At 40.7% G+C, this 20488-nt stretch overlaps 1 protein-coding gene across 18 annotated transcripts in view; it reads left to right on the forward strand.

Annotated features, from left to right (window-relative positions):
* Nucleotides 1-20488, forward strand: part of cadpsb (Ca2+-dependent activator protein for secretion b) — a 60508-nt gene that overhangs the window by 16316 nt on the left and 23704 nt on the right. For 11 of the 18 annotated variants that reach the window (XM_069536543.1, XM_069536545.1, XM_069536535.1 and 8 more), the window contains exons 3-12: nucleotides 269-601; nucleotides 8688-8768; nucleotides 9018-9251; nucleotides 10479-10600; nucleotides 13896-14007; nucleotides 14960-15099; nucleotides 15478-15544; nucleotides 16175-16283; nucleotides 16377-16589; nucleotides 19540-19551. In XM_069536543.1, coding sequence (XP_069392644.1) covers nucleotides 269-601; nucleotides 8688-8768; nucleotides 9018-9251; nucleotides 10479-10600; nucleotides 13896-14007; nucleotides 14960-15099; nucleotides 15478-15544; nucleotides 16175-16283; nucleotides 16377-16589; nucleotides 19540-19551 — 1423 coding nt within the window. The remainder of the gene's footprint in view (nucleotides 1-268; nucleotides 602-8687; nucleotides 8769-9017; nucleotides 9252-10478; nucleotides 10601-13895; nucleotides 14008-14959; nucleotides 15100-15477; nucleotides 15545-16174; nucleotides 16284-16376; nucleotides 16590-19539; nucleotides 19552-20488) is intronic. The other 7 variants (XM_069536536.1, XM_020101726.2, XM_020101728.2 and 4 more) reach the window with 1 other exon arrangement.

Raw genomic sequence — 20488 nt, forward strand, 5'->3', positions numbered from 1 at the left:
CCATCTCTGTCAGTCTGTCATTAGCAGGGGACAGAAAGCAGCCTCGGCCATGTTGAGTCACAGCCTTGCCTACTGTATATGCCTCTAATGTTTTTATTCAACTCAAAGAAAGACAGTTTAACCGTTTCCTTTTGCTGACGAAGACATTTACTGTGCAAATGAGTCTAACCAGAAGTCTCATTCTCATCATTGCTCATTTAAAAGAAGTGTTTCTTTTCTATGCATGTTGCTAAACTACAGCTATTGACGTTGGTCTCTCACAATATAGGTGTTCCTGAAGAGCGACCGTGTGGCTAAAATGGTCCAGAGTGGTGGCTTCTCGGCCAACGATTTCAGGGAAGTGTTCAAGAGGCACATTGAGAAGCGCGTACGCAGCCTTCCAGAGATCGACGGTCTGAGCAAGGAGACGGTCCTCAGCTCCTGGATGGCCAAGTTTGACACCATCTACCGCGGAGACGAAGATCCACGCAAGGCACAGCAGCGCATGACTGCGAGTGCGGCTTCCGAGCTAATCCTCAGCAAGGACCAGCTGTACGAGATGTTCCAAAATATCCTCGGCATCAAAAAGTTTGAGCATCAGCTGCTTTACCAGGCCTGCCAGGTGAGTTCCTCAAGTCTACAGGGCATTTTCTGTATATATACCATGTACTCTTAAGTGAATATTTCCAACAGAAACCACAACGTCCAGCTTCCAGCCTGCGTTTTGCCTGAAGTTGACCCATGACTAGCCATTAAGCTTGACCCTTAGATGCACTGATCTTTTGTATCGGATCAGTATCAGCACTCAGACTGGACTTATTGAGTGAATGGGGTATCGCCATGACATAATCAATTAATCAGCTGATTTGACCCTGAATGAAAAAACATTCCTAATAGTCTCTCGCAGTAAGAGATAAAAGGATACATTTGGGAAAAGGGAGAATCTAGAGATCTAGAGTTAAGATAAGGTATTGGAGTCAGTTTCATTTGGATCATTGCATCCTCACCTTTCTCTCACCATCTCCACACTTAACCAACAACCAAATTCTTGAAAAAACTGTCCAGTTGAGTTAATTGCCATCAAACTTACATTCATCAGGTACATAATCTAAAAATGTGAAAATAAACAGTTAAATGTGTTGTTAGCTATAATTCTATAAACTTATAACACTAAGTCTGTGCAATTAGTATTAAACTCATAATTGTTATCTATGGTATCTGTCTGAGTTAAAAGATATATCTTCTGATAACATGCCAGCAATACTTCATTGTATATATATTAGTGGACACTGGGGTGCTTCTGTCAGACATAACTCTCCTTCCCTTTCTGTCTTCACTGCCTTACTGCTCTCTACGGGAATGCTGAAAGCAGCACTAATCTATTCTTCCTTCAGGAGCTTGATTAAAAGTCTTATCATGGAAGGATTTGGAGGAAGCCTCCACATTTGCATCTGCTCATCATTTAATGTATAAACCTCTTCATTACCTTTAAATCTAGTGAACACCCCTTTTGGAACTCAGTGACTTTAAAATGCTGAGTTTCTTTGGAACCAATGTCATCCCTCTTTCACCAGTTGCTAATGTGTGCATATGGCACAAGGTGCTGTTCAACAAATTAGATTGTTCAGTATTGTTCAAATGTCTCTGTTGGCAAAGATCGATACAGGATCTGTTCTTTGCAGTGTTCATTACTCTGATGCTTCTAATGCTGCGGTGCAATACATCGCCACAGCCTCCAAATCCAGTAGGCATTACCAAGTCTTTGAAGATACTTAACCTAGTTTTTTATCTATGTGCTGGCAGCAGAGCTCTTTGTGTAGGGTCAGAAATCTGCATGCAGGAGGTTATACCACGTCCCTGAACAGAAACCACACTGAGCAATACAGAGCTGCTGAAAGACATTGAACAATACAGCATCATAACAACACTGATGTTGCAGATGTGTGTGTGAGTGTCTAAAGATTAATACTGTGAAATAATATTGATTTGACAAAACAGGTAATGCTGGCATCCAGTGGCACCTTTTGGGACAGAGAATTAAAATTTACATTTTCATCCAGTTGCTTTCTCGGCTGTTCATGGAGTCGTCCCTCTCTTTTCAGTTGCTGTTATCAGAGTACTAGTGGTGACTTTGAGCATCTCCCCGTAAGTGATCAAATCCACACTTAAAGGGAGGCACAGGGCTGCTGGGAATTGATGAAAGGCTTTAATTGGCTGGCCGAAATTCAGAGGCCACGTTTTTTCTATTTTCATTTTGCTTTTACTGTTGGCGATTTCCATTTTTTGTAGTTACATCTAAACAGTAAAAAGCGAGCGCTGGTCTGCTTCCGCCTGATGCTGAAGTAACAGCAGCTCCTGGAAATGACTAAGACTGATTGGTGCGGCCAGCAGCTGTGCCAGCCAGACTCTGAACACACTCGGCTCCCTAATGGCCGCAGAGTGTTCGGGCTGTGGAGACACCAAGCATGACAAAACAACCGTAAGAAAACGTTAGTTGTCTACTTTGCAAAACCATCATGTGTTGCAGGCAGTAACAAAAGAAATAAAAAGGTTTGTGATTGCGAATCTGACCATGGTATGGTTCACAGTTTGTTTATTTAGTTACAGGAACGTGCCATGATTCAGTCATATAACTGCAGACTGTCAAGGGAAAAAGGAGACAAATGAGATATTCTGCTTCTTCAATATCCTTTAATAAAAAAGCTTGCGCACATTATTTATTCTAGCAGAACTTTGTAAATCATTTATGATGCTTACAGTGACACTCGTTTCTAAACTGGTTTGTATTCTGTGAGCAACTAAAGATAAATCTCAAACAGGAACTTTAATATTTCAGTTCTCACAAAATGATCTTGTTGACACTTTATAGGGAAAAAAGCAACATATCAATAAGATATGTAATGTGTATTGACCTGTATTAGCATATTTTATACAGTTTGTGCTTTAGGTTGTATTGTATGTGATAAGGAGACACTATAAAGCCCCTATATTTCCTTCAATTTAATTTCCCACAGTTTCACATCTTAAGTATATTAAGTTTCATTAGTTGAATTTTATCACAGTGAGCTTTACAAAAACACAACCATTTACAAACATGTTTTTATGTGTACACTTGTAGAGTGCTTCCATTAGCACTGCATTAACACAGGTTTGGCCACTAGGGGGCCAAAAAAGTCGGAAACAAGCTGAGAGATGTCGTAACCGCCATGTTACCTGTTAGTTAGGCCTGTCATTAGCAAACTGCAATCAATAGTGTTGGGACAGTTAAGAACACATTATTATCATCATTCTCAAAATGCAAACAAACCCACAAAGCGTAAGTAATATATCGCTCACCCATAACAAGTTATGATATATTTAGTTTTTTGGTACATACATTTAATTTATACTACCCAGGTTGTTGGAGTAAATTAATGCTTCTGTGGCCATTCTTGAGGATCTAGCAACCTAATGTTATCAGGCTGTAGGGGCAGTCCTTTAGTCCACGAACTACCAGCAAAATGTGTCTATATAATACTAGAGCACTTGTCTGGAGCAGATCAAACTAATCACATGACATGTTGACATGTACCAAAAAATAAATTATTGTCAAATCAATTTGCTGTCAGACAAATGTAGAAACATTTAATCAATCATCAGAATCAAAATGATCTATTTTCTGTCCATCAACGTATCACTTAATTGACAAATCTTTTCAGCTCCATTAATGTTAACCCTTGCTACAGTTTATAATGCTGAGGGTTTAAATCACTGATATTTAGCCACTAAAATGATTCCTTAATCTCAAGTGGTAAGTAAATTACCCAACACCTGATTCGTCAAACTAAGGCAGAGGCTCATTGGAATGAGACTTTACCCCCACAGTCATAAATCATGGCCTGTGGGTCTCCCAGACTGACAGACCATATTCAAATCCGCTTTCCCTCCTTCAGGCTTTGAAGCAACTCCCTCTTTTTCCTCTTTAATTTGTCTTGTCAGCCAACATTAGTGTGGAAATGAGGCCTGAGCTCTTCCTGGTTTAGCCTGTATCTGATATAATTTTGTAATGGAGCCTCTTCACTGCACACAGGATTGGGAGAGGATGAAAGCATTTGCTATGCCCAGCTACCTCTAGGCTGAAAAAGCAGTGGTGCTGAAATGCAGGGTGAAGCTTGATGGAACCAGCTTGGTTTTAAATTTAGACGTGTTTATGATGAGGAGAAAAAGACTCAGTGTCCATGAGATCTCTTCACCAATAGCAGAGGATTTGGACCTGTGACATTACAAATCAAATAGTTGCAACAATTTTTTCAATATGTGCAAGGTAAACTTGAATGTGTTAGTTTTTCCTTTTCTCCAGCTCAGTGGGTCTCTCCCTACCTGCCCACTTCCTGCTGAAACATTCAATCACATTTCACTGTTCCTAAAGTTTAAAAGAGATCTGTAGCAGATAATTTTTAGACCAAAATGAGGATACAGGAAGAGGTTGGCGGGAAGGGAGACCCAATGAGAGATGCAAACTCTGAAGATGAGAGGACACGTACGACAGAGAGAGACCAACTGAGCCAGTGAAGAAGAAAAATGTCTACTTTCAACCATATTGGCTAATTCACTGTGGGTTTTGTAAAAGGAGAATTCCATTCAGTGTGTGTATGTGTATTGTAGGCAATGTGGTTTGACCATTGCACTCAACTCTAAACTTTAAAGTTGTAGAACGTCAGAAACACAAAACCTGCAGAGACTGATGCTGCATCTATAACACTGAGTGCCTCCCCACTTTTGTTCAGCCGTTGGATGAGAGTAATCGTTCAGTGGAGAAAAATGAAATGGTGATTAAGTTTAACACTCACTGTAACATAGTGAAAGAGGAATTTTCTACACCGTACACACAAGCACGTTTTATAATTAGCATGAAGAGAAGCAATTTCTCTTTTCTAACACACACGCACACACACACACACACAGCAGATCTAAATATAGATCAGCTGCTTCGACTCCTCCAGGTCCCATGCAGCTCCAATCTAGTTCTGTCCGCCCAGTCTTTGTTCTCGACAAGAATCCACCCCTGTCCTGTGTGTTGTCTGTTGCTTAGGTCCCAGCATCCACCTGGGAATCTGTCATCAGCTGGGTGGTTAACTACCCACCTGCTTCTCCTCTGTCACCTTTAACCTGCTGTCAGCTTGGCCAGCTCTGTGGCACTGTCACTTTTATTAAGCTGCGGTGCTGCTGTCAGCTCCAGTAACATAGGGGGGGAACTTACCTTTTAGCCAGTCTTATTTCATATGGGATTGCCTGTCCACCTATATCAGCCTGTGGGCTGCTGACAGCAGTGACCTTTCAGCAGCAGTGGTGGGCCTGTGAAGATTGGGGTGCTGTGGGGCTCAGTAGGAGGTGGCTATTAGTTCACATGTTCACTGACCTCCAGCTCTACTTCCTCCCACACACAGAACTGTCTTTGCATTTCTCTCCTGTCAAGGCAGAGTCAGAAGTAATAGCAGATACCGGCCCCATCCCCCTTCAGATTACATGCGTCAGAGTCACTCTTCACACGTTAGACATTTTGTAGATGAGCTGTCTCAGTATTAAATTTAAGTTCTGACTTATCGCTGAGGATTTTGCAGTTTTGAAAATGTACCTGGACGTATGGATTTACATCTGTTGTGTTTGTTGAGATGGGGTGGGGGGGCACATGGATGAGAGTAGAAGTGCAGCGTCAGTCACTGACAGTTAAGCGGCTGGATTTCCAGGCATGGAACTGACAGTTGTTTTGGGATTGCTGGCACTGCAGTCCAATGGTGCCCAGAGCTCGGAGTGTTTTGACAGGCAGCACAGATCGCCAGCAGCAGGGGGAAAGGAGCTGCTCAAGCACAGCTCAGTCAGAAATGCAATCAGTATCTGTCACAGTTATGGTTGTGGTTAGATATATTTTTCCACTACTGGACACGACAAGGAAAAAAACCTCCTGCTTGTGAGACTTCCCACCACTGGATGATCAGCACTGTTTCAGCGTCACTGCGTGGCAGCACAGCACTGAGTACGACTGTGCTGCATTTCTTCTGCAGCTGGTGGCAAAGTCTGATTATGTGCTCTACTAAACAGGAACTCTGGGTTATGTAGCAGGGTGGCTGCTCAGTGGCCAGCAATGGTAATACACTAAACTTGACGGGAAGAGGCCATCTGGTTGACATCACTTCATAATGTCCAGGATGATGGACAGATCCATTTCCAGAAATTGGTAAAGCGGGAAGAATTAATACCAGAAAAACATCTGGATTCAAGACAATGATTTTCACAAAAATGATCTGTATGAGCAAGATCACTATTTCTAAAAGACTGCTGTTTTTATGTCAATCAATAAACAGATCACCTGACACGTGTTATTGTTTTGCTCCTCCATGTCCTGTATGGTACTTGATCTCAGCCTTAGATTGTGCTCTTAACGGCTGCACCGCTACTTCAGCTTCTCTCTTTAAAAGGATTGTCGGAAAGGCAGAGAATCAATGTAGCTAAACCTAAAAGACAAGGCCTTTTAATGTAATAGGATCGTGAAATACCATAAGGCACAGAGAGGTCAGCTCTGGCATGAGGCCCAACAGCAGGAGACCGGCACTGTGAATCATCAGTTAGAAAGATTTTCAGAGTTAAAGAAAGTACGTGTTTGTCCACGCATTTTATTCTTCCACACTTTTGTCTTAATTCAGGCTAACTAGACTTGCAAAAACGTAGAAATGTACACATTCTCTGTACCTTTATTAGATTATTTTTATTCTATAGTCTTTCTTTATGCTCTTGTCTACCTCATTCTGACTATCTGCTGTTTTATCTTATCTTATCTTAAATTGTTGTATCTTTCCCAAACGAGCCAGGAAAAAAAAAATATTAAATCATAATTGCCTTTCAGGGCATCAAGCATTTAAAAGCAACATCAAAACAAAACGTACAATATTACAAATGACATTTGCTGCTGCTTTGCATAAAAACCCACTAAGACCCACTAATGTGAAAATCTGTAAAAGTATGTTTGTGTTCCTTCATATTAAGGTTTTAAACTTTGTCTACTCTCTCAAAGAAATAAAATCGAAACAAAAAACTTGTATCTTGTAACTGACGACCTTCTATATCATTATTTTCTTCACATTTTCTTCCCCCAAAACTTTATGCAACCCCAACAAACTGCTTTTAAATTATTTGTAAATCTCAAGGATTTTGAAATGTATCTACACCGGGGGTGACTGTATTTGTCAGTAAAGACTCCACAGGTTTGCGACTCCCCAGGTACGACTGCACGCAGATATGTCTCAATGAGTCTGCTGTCATCACAGAGGATGTGGTGTTGACTGGTGAGTCACAGCATCGAGCCCGACAAGAAATGGGCATTTATCTGAGAGAATAACTTAGGGAGTGAAGCACCGCAGACACAGAGAGCCAGAGAGAGACATCAGCCCTCTCTTCTATTTCCTTGTGTCAGCTAATATAAAACTCATTCATTATTGATGTGAGAGAACACTGAATTTCTCTGCTTTTCATTACTCCAGGGCAAAAACCAGGCTAACAGATGTCAGGCATCCTTGCCCAGAGCTGAAATTGTCCAGTGCTATCAGTTTTAAATCATTTAAAAGAAATTCAATTTTCACAGTTTTCCCCCCTAAATTATGCAAAAACTTTAAATGTGTTTCACTGTCTTAATTTACAGATAATGTCTTTATATTTCTTCTCTCTCTTCCATTCACGGTCACTATGGTGATGGCAGCGTGGTTCTTATGAGGCAGGGATGAAGTTTCTTTTGATTTTAATTTTGATCTGTTAATGTGCCACACCATGCTGATTTGATTGTAGCCTGTTAGAACAAACTGGAGCTCTGATTAGCCTTTTTATGCTCTGCTGTTCCATTCACATCAGTACCAGTCGGAACACCTTTTTGATTTGCATTGTCACGTTTTCTTCTCCCTGCAGCTGCTGCTTATTCATTTCTGTGAAGACAAATTCAATTTCCCTTTGCGGAAATTTTATTCAACATAAAAACTCTGAGTTGTTATTCTCCCATCCATTAACATGGAGAAGGCAGGGTTTATGACTTATACTGCAGCCAACCTCCAAATGGCCATCGAGATGCTTTGGCTTCGTTTTCAGGGAGATGTCGTGTCGTCCATCTTTATAAACAGTTTAGGTGTGAAACCAATGTCAGGGTGTACATTACACCACCTGGGACCCAATCTTAAATCTTAAAAACATTGCCAAGAAGTTGACAGGGTGCCTGTGAATTACCTTCAATGTACGAAATTGTTGCCCATGCTTCCATTACTCACCTTGTTAACATTTTGCCATTGTAGCAGAGATCTGGGATTCTCTTCTGTCCCTTCAATGCAACAACAACTGCTTCATAGCAACAGTGTATTCAATACATTTCTTATAACTGAAGTAAATAAACTGGATTTCATAGATTATTTAGTAGTATAACTAGTAAGGATAAAAATATAAACATCCTTATTTTATACAAGCTCATTCTGTGAAGGTCACAAGGGACTAGACTCTATCTCTGGGTGCACATGTATCATAATATTAATTATATGTTACCAACAATACATACAGGCTAATTAAGATTCTTGTATTGTAGGCATAAGGTGGAGAGATAAATGACATGGAGAGATGAAGGTGACCTTAGACCCTGGCCCCTGGCTGTATTCAAGCATTGCGACCTCATTGACCCCCTCCTCTGTGTTTATCAATAGCTGGACAACCTGGATGAGCAGGCTGCACAGATCAGGAGGGAGTTGGATGGTCGTCTTCAGATGGCGGACCAGATTGCCAGGGTGAGTCAGAGTCTGCAGGGGACTCAGGATTGTTTCTAATATGCTTTGTTGTATACTTAATATGTCACTAATATGGTGTAGCATCCTAGTGTGAGCTGCCACCCACAGAGGACTGTTTTGCGTAGAATGCATATTTGCCAACATTTATTTTATGCTAAATTAGGTATCCGTAATCTATTAATAACTTGGATTTTAGAAGCTGAATCATTTACTTCTAGGCTTTGGTTCATTACTGAATCTTTTCAACAGGGTGGTAAATTCCCCAAATTCGTGTCTAAAGAGATGGAAGCCATGTACATCGAGGAGCTCAAGTCCTCAGTGAATCAGCTGATGGCCAATCTGGAGAGCATGCCCGTGTCCAAGGGTGGCGAGTTCAAACTCCAGAAGCTGAAACGGGGACACAACACCTCCATCATTGACATGGGCCAGGAGGACGAGAACACACTGTCCAAGTCTGATGTGGTTCTGTCCTTCACTCTGGAGGTACCCTGCATGAGGAGTCAGGATATAGAGTAGTCACGTGAATGTAGAAACCTAATTGCAGTACAAGGTTTTAACCATTCTGACAAATTTATCAGGATATTTATCTTTAGCCACATGGAGCGAACATTATCCCATTAGAAAATCTAAACTCAAGTAACTCATAAATCAGAGCTGTCGTCAACTCCTCGTCTGCTCCAGACTAAGTATAGAAACAGATCACAGACCTGTTCCAGGGGCCTGAACAGATGTGCGAAGAACAGACTGACAGACTCACACACACACGCACAGACACACAAACACCTATTCACCTGCTCTTTAATGGGGAACGTGAGTCATCTTGTTATCAGCATGTCTGCGATGAGCTATCACCACCGAACAGGGAGTCATTACACCTCATTCCTTATGATGCAGTGCTATTTCAGATTCAGGAGGTACACAGTGTGCACGGAATATGACTGTTTTTTCTGTTCCTTAACACAGATGTGGGCAAACAACATGGATATTAAATGCTGCGATCATTTGCACAATAGTGGCAATTAGGTATTTGTGTGAGGTGGTAAGTCCGTGGTGTTCTGGTGAAGCCTAATTTTCAAGTCTGTTTACTTTCCAACTGATTGGCTGCAGCAGCTGCCAGAAATCCCTCAGGGACAGACCTGGGAAACCTTCAGAGAGTCGAGCTGGAATCAGCTGCAAGTTAGAACAGAAATCCTTTAGCGTTTTGGATCCCGGTTTATGACTGTGTATAGAAATACTGTTGTCATGATGATGCTCAGAGAAAATCACGTGGGACTATCGTGGTTGTTTAAATCATTTTCAGCAATATTTTAAATTAGAAGCTGTAAATGAATTCTAGCAGTTGTAGATGTTTCAAAACTCATCTAACACATTTTTACAATAATTCTTCACATACAGTAAAAGTTCACATTTATCTGTCTTAATGTTTTTGTTTACTGATGCTAATTAATCATGCATCTGCAAGATGACAGGACTGATAAACCATATGCAAACTACGACAGTCAAACTATAAATTGGCACCATGAAGACATCAGTGGATCCTACTGAGAATTTACAGTTTCAACATAACCACTGCCCCTGGTGATTAAAGATTATGTATTAGATTTGATGTGGTAGAATAAACCCCATAAGCAGCTTTCCTCTATAACCTGTTTCTCAAGAGATGAATCACTCCTCATCTACAACCTTCACTGAGGCATCTGTGCTTCCCAGGTGGTGATCATGGAAGTGCAGGGGCTGAAGTCTCTGGCTCCGAACAGGATCGTCTACTGCACCATGGAGGTGGAGGGAGGCGAGAAACTCCAAACCGACCAGGCAGAAGCATCCAAGCCAACGTAAGGACCTAAGCATAATATCAGAATTAATGAGATGCCTGTTTACCTGTTATTTAGACTTGATGTCATTGATCAGACCTTTAAGACATGAATGAGCCAGTATTAACACAGTCATCACCATCACCCACATCCCACTCATTATCAAACATCAATGTTTAATTATATCAACTATGGCAGGTCCCAGTAATTTGCATGTAAAATACATTGTTCCCTCACTTCTTCATACCAGAATGAAAGCAAAGTCCTGGTGAAAGAAAACACACATCTTCCACTAAACACATCTACCTTCAGTCAGTACTGGACGGCACAAGATGGAAGAGAAAACGTCCATGAAACATTCATGCAAATAGGAGCTATTTTAAGGTCCAGATACCTTCCTCTGATCTCCCTAATTCAAGAGCCATTTTATGAAGAGAGTATGAGAGAGATGGAAGAACATGAATGAGAGAAGGGATTAGAGGAGAACATGTCGAGGGTTGCATGTGTGTGTGTGTGTGTGTACAGTAAAAACACAAACATGTTTGAGATAAAGGTATTAATGTGCATACTACTGCAGGTAATTTGCATACGATAATTGCTTGGATTTGGTGAATGTGCTTAGACTGACATTCTTCCTATTGTATATTTACACTTTCCCCTTAGTGAATTATTGATTAAAGGGTTCATAGTGTTCTAATGTTTCCATTAGAATGATTTTTTTTTGTAATTGTGTAGTAATTCTTCAGTTCTCTTTTTGTTTTTTGCCACACAGGCTTTCATATGCTTTGCAGAAAGAACCATAGGAGCGCAGCACTGACACGTCCATTTATAGACCTTAGATTGATCCACAAGGTCACCTTCATGGCAGCACAATGCCTCCATCTGAAATCAACACAGCTCAACACCAGCTCCACACCATCACTCTCCACATGTTGGAACGGTCTTTGTGTACATTAAATCACAATTAATAATGAATGTTAGAGGTGGTTACAAGAAAAACAGCTTTCCATGGTTTGAAATTGACACTTTGTCCAAAATACCTCACAGCAGAGAGGGAGGGAGGGAGGGAGTGAGACAGTGAGAGAGAGAGAGAGACAGAGAGAGGGAGAGAAAGAGAGAGACAGGGAGAGAGAGGGGGGATTCAGCTTGCATTTATATTGTATCTCTGAGGCGGCACATGGCAGCGTGACATGTTGGCAGACGTCTTTAGTAGCAAGAGGTAACGAAAGCCCATATACTGTATGTTGTGTAACGTGATTAGAGGAAAACGTGTTCCTGCAGTGTTTTTGTCTCTTATTCCTTTGGGCTTATGAAGATGAAGCTGGTTTATGAGGTTTGGTCATTATTAGTGATTGACTCACAGTTTTTCCCGTTCACATCCCCAACATTTACATTGAAAACAGTGTTGGTCACTTCTATCTCTCCTCATGTCCAACAAAGCGTATTTGTGTTCTTATCCAGGAGTTTAATGATCAGTAACACTTTCAATTCCATTAGATGAATATGTAGCTGGAGCCTGGAGCTGATTAACTAAGATTAGAATATAGAGATGGAAACAAGAGGAAACTCTGTCAAAAGTCAGGGAATACAAGTATGTAATTCTCTGAATATCACACAAAGCTGTTGTGTTTAATCTGTACAAATACTTAAGTATACAACTGACGGTTACCTGTTTTACGAAGACTTGGCTCTTGGCAAGAGGAAGTTAATATACAGTCAAAATTAAAATCATATTTCAGTAAAAGTAAGGTAAAAAGTCAAGTAGGTATTTTATTCATCGTTTTGGTTCCAAATTTCCTCTTCGTGTTTCTGGCCCTCCGACATGGAACAGCAAGCAAACACTGTGTTAACACCAAGAGACGTGTGAACCAGAAATTCATACTCAGGCTCGTGTTAGTGTCTGTTGGACTGAGCATGTTAGTTTTATCCATTGGCCAAATTTGAGCCTAGTCTTTTCTTTTTTTAGTCTGTGTTGCACCATGTTTTTGTGGGTTTACTCCAAGTATAACTTCATTAAGGTCAGCAGCACTACAGATGCTTAACTGCCTCCTGGTGTGAGCTTCAACATGCTCCATGTAGTGAGGTGTACGATGTATATGATGTGGTGTGATACATGAAATAATAATCTGCTTTGCATGTGAAAATCCTTTGGAACAAAAGTCAAACCTTTATTTATTCGTTCATTAGCTCTTCAATTGTTATGTTCTATTACTTGAGCTTTAATGGAATAGATAGAGCATCTTTCCCCTCTTGTTTTCTTTATTGCGATTTTAAAGCATTTTTATCATTATGCCATTTACACAGCATTTAGAATCACCTTTTGCATTTGAAAGCTGCCTTGCAAATTAATAACCTTGCATTTGCGACATGCCTGTGATAAGGGTTAAATTAGTACAATACTCTTGACAGCAGAAGATAATTTTAGCCATTCTGTGGCATCGCTCTCTGTGTTGCAGACCCACAGAATAATTTTGGCTGATTGGCTGCCGGGTGTTTTTGTTGAATAATAATCTTGCCACGTGCAGGCTTAAAGTTCCCGGGTATATAGATAGCAGGAATGCATTTAGAACAAGCGACAGTGAGGCAGAGGAATAAAGTCTGTGTGGTTTTGTCCTACTTTGACATGTTGTAGATCTGTCTGACTCTGCAGTATTTCCTCTTTTATAAATGACTTTAAGCCTGTCCCCCATCGTATTTCCTCTGGGATAAAAATATATACTGCTGTGCCTGTGTGTGTGAGTGGGAGTCCATAAACAATTAATTCTCTCCCCTCCCCTCCGCTGCAATCCAGTTGCAATCCAAAAACAGTCAGTTGTCAAGTCAAGACTATATGTTCAAATACAGTATCTAAAAACAGGGATTTGGTCTCTTAGATTACTGTTTTACGTGTTAATTTGAAGTTAAAGTTTATTTATATAGTACATGAATATATATAAAGAAAAGAATAAATAGAAAATACAAAAAGCAATCAATGTTAACATGATATTTGAGAGTAAATATATTGCACAGTTGCAGATGAAAGGTCTCAAACTTGAATTGTAAGCCAATGAGGAGAGGTGGGTATTTTCTCGGGTCTGAGCAGTTTTGATATGAAAAGGTAAACTGTTCCAGAGATAAGAGCTGAGATTTGGTTTACTGATATTTTCTATGTGATTTAAGTTGGAAACTGTTAAGATGAAGGTGCAATCACTCCTGAAAGCTTAAGATTTAACTTAAAAGAAATGTTTTTGGTGTTGTTGTGATGAATTCACGGTGTGGGAACACGCATGCTGTCATGGAAGCTAACCTCTGGAGTGTTTGGTTGTGTGTCTTTCAGCTGGGGCACCCAGGGGGACTTCACCACCACACACCCTCTGCCTGCTGTCAAGGTGAAGCTGTTTACAGAGAGCACAGGGGTGCTGGCACTGGAGGACAAAGAGCTGGGCAGGGTAAACCTACTGTTGAAATATTTACTGTTATCACCAACACAGAAATACGCTGATCAGAACACAAGGAAATCATTTTCTTTAGATGATAAATAAACATAGAAATACATACATGCAGGTGTGTAAGCAGCGTGTAGTGGGTCTATGTGTCTATCCTTTAGGTTCAGTTGAATATGTTGTCAAAGGCTCTGGTGTATTATTCCCAGAATGTGAATCAAAAATAACCTTGTTTCCTAACATGAAGTGATTTGCTAAAAATCTGCTCTCATCCCACTGAATTTAGATTTTTTCATCTGAGCGTTTTTGTGTAGCTCCCAGCATGCACTTCACATTCACACGGACACAAATCAAATATGCTGTTATTCTCTAGTAAGACAGAAGTAGGATGATGAAGAAAAGCTTCTTTTCCAATATCTATGCACTCATTTTTTTCCAAATTTTTAAGCACTATGTCAATCTTAGGTGTCACTGACTCAAATGTGAAGAGCAGAGACTTCTCTCGGTTTTCAAACCTGCACTGTCCTGGGGTGTAAATGTGTAAGGATGCTGTGATGGATGGTTAAAGGAAGGTGGTGTTTCTGGTTTGCGTTGGGGCGCTGCACCTCAGACGTCCCTGTCATGGCAGTGACCTTGGCTGTGACAAGGCTCTTTGATCTCCCACTGCAGCAGCAGCGTTGGCAGGAAGGCAAGCTTCTTTAAAGCTCTTTAACTCCGCAAAGAGAGATTAGGCCTCCTCTTCGGGGAGGCAGAGTAAAGCGCTGCTCTGTTTCTCGACACTGACTCACGTTATTCTTTCACTTTGCAACACAAACACACATAATCACCAGTCCTGGCAAACACATGCATCGCTGTTGCTGAATGTCACACAGGAAGAGATTAAAGATTTACCCCCTGGATATCCGTATTAATAATCATGAATTCTGACTTTGCTGTCTTTTTTTTCATTTGAGTGCAGGTTGTCCTCCACCCAACTCCGAACAGTCCCAAGCAGTCAGAGCTCCACAAGATGACTGTGACCAAGGCTTGTCCCGACCAAGATCTCAGGATCAAACTGGCCATACGTATGGACAAGCCACAGAACATGAAACACTGCGGGTGAGGCCCATGCTGCCGCGTTAACTGTGTTGTGACGTTCCCATGTGCTTTTCATTTTCCATGTCTTTCTTATAGAACTCCAGCCCTCTCGACTCCTTGGCCTCATTTCTAGTCACGTAGCACGGAAAAATACTGTGAAGAGCTCTACTCCCCCTAGTGGGCACCAGTGTGTCATTCAGATTTTTTGCCTTTTGAAGTTGGGGAAAAAAGCTCTAAATATTGAGGGCAGCATTTGTCAAATTCCACTTATGTAACCTCTGTGCTGTTTGTATAATGACTTGGAGCAAATTACCTTATTTCTGAAGCAAACGCATTTTAATGAACTGTTATGCGACCTTCGCTCTGGGTTTTATCTGTGTGTGAACCATGTTTTGACAGGTATCTGTGGGCCTTTGGGAAGAATGTGTGGAAGCGCTGGAAGAAGCGATTCTTTGTTCTAGTGCAGGTGAGTTATCTTTGAAATAAAAAATGTTTTTAGCCGAAGTGAAGTAGCGGTGACCTTTTAAGTTTAGATCATTATCTTTTCTTAGGCTGTGACATATTTAAAGATTCAATGAAACTGACTGAGTCATAATATTAAGTGCATTTTGTGAATAAAAGGGAAATTTGCCTAATCTGAATATGTACTTTTTTTGTAAATTTTTTTCTGGATTAACAGATTTCCATGAAATTTCTTAGAGGGGCGAGGAAAAAAAAACATTCACTTTGGATGCAGATTTGTATCAGGGGGCGGATCCACAACTTCTTTTTTTCACTTTCTTGAACATAGTGTGACAGGGCATTTTTGACTTTTTTCACCAATCTCCCAATAAGAAATTGAAGAATCTAGATGAAAGAAATCTGGTATATTTAGAGAACAGATTTCTGTGAGTATACAATTTGGTGCAGCTTGATTGAATTTAAGGGGACTGTCGGGCCTTGGTGAAGGTATGCACTCTTCTGAGAGCTATTATTTCTCCGATATGTGAAGAAATACGTAGATTGCTCTTATTGGGTTTAAAATGACTTTCAGGAAGAATGACTTCAGCTTTTGTCTTCAGCCGGTTGAATCCATGGTTCATATTGTGTTTTACAGGTGAGCCAGTATACATTCGCCATGTGCAGCTACAGAGAGAAAAAGTCAGAGCCACAGGAACTTCTCCAGCTGGACGGGTATACAGTGGACTACAGTGACCCCCAGCCAGGTGGGACATCACACCTACACATCATACAACTTCAGGTGCATGTACATTATTAAAAAAGTAATCTCATTGTACTTGGTTATGTCTCTGTCTCAGGCTTGGATGGTGGCCGGGCTTTCTTCAATGCAGTAAAGGAGGGTGATACTGTGATGTTTGCCAGCGATGATGAGCAGGACCGCATCCTGTGGGTCCAGGCCATGTATCGCGCCACTGGCCAATCCCACAAGCCCGTCCCACCCACTCAGGTCCAGAAACTCAACTCCAAAGGGGGCGCCTCAGCCCAAATGGATGCTCCCATTTCTCAGTTCTGTAAGTAGCCTGGAACACAACATGGCCACCTAAGCAGAAAGCAGTTTCCATCCACCAAGCAGTGAAAGCTCTAACCCATAAATGTCTCACGCCATGCGCTCCACACTGCAGTCACAAAATGTGCTGGTAGAACTAACACACAAGCACGCACACACATGCCTTGATCTCTCACAGATCCCTCCAGCATCTGATGGACTCCCACTCATTGTCACCACTCCCACAGTGTTTAAAGGTGCAACTCCATGCTCTTCCATCAGTGTGCTCACAAGGAGCAACCTACCCGAAGTAGAGCTTATTGTACAGCAGCAGCATATGGCGTGAAAACTTTGCATAAAATCTAAATAGGTCACCAAACCTAAGATTTGAACATTCAAGCCTGCTGGGGTTGAATTCAGACCGACAGTGCCAGGGTGTGCTGCCCTCGTCCCGACCGTAGGCCTGTTCCTAATTTAACTCGTGGCGTCAGAGGGCAGCTCTGAAGGCAGCCGTGTTTCTGAGACACTTCTCTCAGATTGTTCCGTGTTAACTGAATGACGGCTATAAGCCAGACGTGTTAACCAATCTGTCACTGTACTTGCACCTCTAAGCAGCCAACAGATCAATTAGCAAAGTGAAGGTAAGACTGTCTTCAGTAGTGTGGCATCTGTACCAACTTCTCTTGTAACTGTCTCCTGTGTCCCCCCTCATTAAGGAAGGGAATACAATATGTTTTTTTTTGTTAGAATAGCTACAAATTCTGCCAGCAATGCTTTCCTTTCATAGTCCGTTTATATTCTAGTTGGTTTATGGCGTATTCTGTCAATCATTCCCTTCTTACTTTATAACGAAAGTTCAAAACGAACGCGTTTGTGTTCATAACAACACTAACATAGATGTTCTGACCGACTGAAGTTAAGGTCACATACCTCCTAACAATCCACAATAATAGATCCTGCTATTCAGAACAAAACATATTTTTTGTGTGCATTTTTTGGACTCAGATTCAGAATGATTTCTTTAGCAACAATTTTTACTTTTTTCTTAGGGTGGTAGAAAAAAATAATTGGCATTCAATAGAAATACTAAATAACTAACATCCTAGGTTTAATAATAATCATAGTTATAATGATAAGTTAATTCTAAAAAGCCCCAAGTTTATGTCACTCTTTGTTAATCATGTCATTGTAGTTGAACTATATGAATTGGACCAGTTATTCAGAATCCTATTACATAAATTCTATGTTGTTTCTCCATTGGTTTCTTTGTCCAGTATGTGATCGTTCTTGTGGTTAGTTGACGCCTCTGATGCCAGCTGTTGCCATTCAAAGCCTCCTCACAGTGGCACAGACCTCCTACCCCCTCCCTGAAACATTGTGGCACACCACGCGTACATGTTTCACCCCCTGGTGGTCTTGAATGGCACTGGGACCATAACATACACAGCCCTCCTGACTCTGCTGCAGTGAACCGATCGAAAACAAGAGATCTATGAAGGTTCTGGGCTCATTTCAAGTATTTTTTTTGTTGTGTAAATCACATGCTGTAAGGGTTCCATTAAATGTGGACAAACCCCAGGAAATACAACATATTATAACAGTGAGGATAACGTACTGATCAATGTCTCTAAAAATGACTTTAAGGGGTACTCCAGTGATTTTCATAAATGTGGAAGTCAGTCTCTCTCAAACACTCAAAATCCTAAACACGTAACTTTTGCTCAGTACAAAACAGACACCAGACATTCAGATTGTTACAACAGACTCTGTTATAAGTTTTGGATTTTCAATTCCAACCAGTTAGCTGTGATGACATCACTATGGTTATATTTTAAGGCTTGACAAAGCCCCTTCAGACACAGAAGATATTATACAGTGGATTTCTCAAGGTGCATTTCATCAGTTCATAAAAAACCCATCTGAAAAAACTTTTTGTTATCTGCCCAAAGTGAAAAATGTTCTTTTAACGATAAAATCAAAATGCAACAAAGTGCAATGGAAAAAGACTTAGCTAATAAACATTAACATACAAACATATGAAGCATTTGATTTCATCATCCACTGAAGAAACAAAAAACAGTGACAGATGAAAAGATCAAATCTGTTGGAAGAGGAGACAACTGTTAAATACAGACACGGAACAAACATCTATGTTTTCCACCATTTAAAGTTTGACTCAGGCTTTTTTAATTTGCCCTCTTCTTCTGCAATATTTTATCAGCACCCTTCTGGTAAGATTACCAACTTCACATATAAATAGTGGATCAAAACGCAGTTTAATTCTTTAATTCTTTAATTTAAACTTTTACGCTACATGTGGATAAAAAACCCACTGACAAGTGGAATGATCTTTGTATAAAATAAGTGGAGTGCTCCTTTAAAGTCAGATTTATTGCTACTGATTTATTTATTTGAACTCGACCAGGACCTTCATATTCTCTCTCCTTTTAAAAAAGACAGGCATCTTTTACACATGAAAGCGACTGTTGGGGTTTGACTTCATCATGTAGGTGTATGTGTTTGCCAATGTCCCTTTTAAAAGTAAGACTTGTGTTTGATCTGCAGTCAGAAAGAGGGACAGTACTTAACGTGTAGCTCTCAGACTCCTTAAGTACTTGTCCAGAATCCAGAATAAAAAAACTGCAGTGGAGTGATGAGGATCGTAAATTCTCTATTCCTCCCTCTGTCTGTCTCTCTATCTCTGTCTCTGTCTCTCTCTCTCTCTTTCTAATATGCCTCAACATTTGTTGTCAAGTTCACATATCCTCACATGTGCTCACACACCACCGCCCACAAACTCTCATGTTGGTATAGGTTGTTGTTTTTCAGTTGTGTTTTCTTCTTCATGCTTTGCCTGTACCCTTCTTGAGTAATGCAGCTGCTAGGTCAGGGTCTTTCGTGATTGCTCTCCTCCAGCCTTGTTGCTAGTCTTTATGTTATTCTGGTTTGTCCCTTCTTACCCTGCTGTCTTCTAGCTGGACTCAAGGGTAAGTGCTTCCCTGTAGCCGGCACAGCTCAGATAATCCCCGCTGATTATCTGACAAATGCAACGTTCTCTCTCTCTCTCTCTCTCTTCTCTCACTCTTATCCTTTTTCACGTCTCACTTCATGTCTTAGATATTAGTTGATAACTTTTTTTTGTTTTTGACGACCTCTACTTGATGATCAAAGTATAAGCATCCATTCGTGCCAGCATAGGATGCATGTATTTTTTTCTAAGAACTTATTATTTGACTCAGCAATGGTTAAAGTTGAAAATTAGAGCTGTTACTGCATAATTGCCTTCTCTCTTTTTTTCACATTGGTGATGGGATCCCTCAGAGTAAAGCAACGTGATGATAAAGTGTGACCCCATTAGAAACACAAGTAAACATATCTTATGATTATTAATAATTGAAATTTCATGAGCTGAAAACAAACTGGTGACTCTTATATTGCAGATGAGATCTAGAAAGAAAATCAGATTAGAACGATAGAAATGAGGATAACGTGTGAATGATGATGGTTGTGATGTTAGAATATCTATTGGATGCACGATTGAAATTTGTCCGGAGGGTTGATCGTGCTTTACTGCAGAGGGCTCAATTGCTTTTAGTTCTTTTTCTTTGAACGTTTTCGATGAGAGTTGGCAAATATGTATGCGGAGTATTCTGAATGCCAAAAGACAAGGAGTAGCACATGCCGCCCCTTCTTACAATAAAATACTCCAGCCCCCCTCTCCCCCTCTCCTCCTCCTCCTCCTCTTACAGTAGATGGGCTTGTAGATAGAGGCTAGACCGGTGTTACACCTCCAGAAAAGGAGAGATCTCATTTTGATTTCTTTTGACTGCCCTTTGTTTGCCTGAATAGGAGAACACCTGTGTCATGTGTCCATATACTTTTGTACAAATTACAGGAGTTTTCATTCATCCCCCCCCCCATCTC

This window comes from Paralichthys olivaceus, chromosome 2 (genome assembly GCF_024713975.1).
Source record: "Paralichthys olivaceus isolate ysfri-2021 chromosome 2, ASM2471397v2, whole genome shotgun sequence".
Taxonomy (NCBI): Eukaryota; Metazoa; Chordata; class Actinopteri; order Pleuronectiformes; family Paralichthyidae; genus Paralichthys; species Paralichthys olivaceus.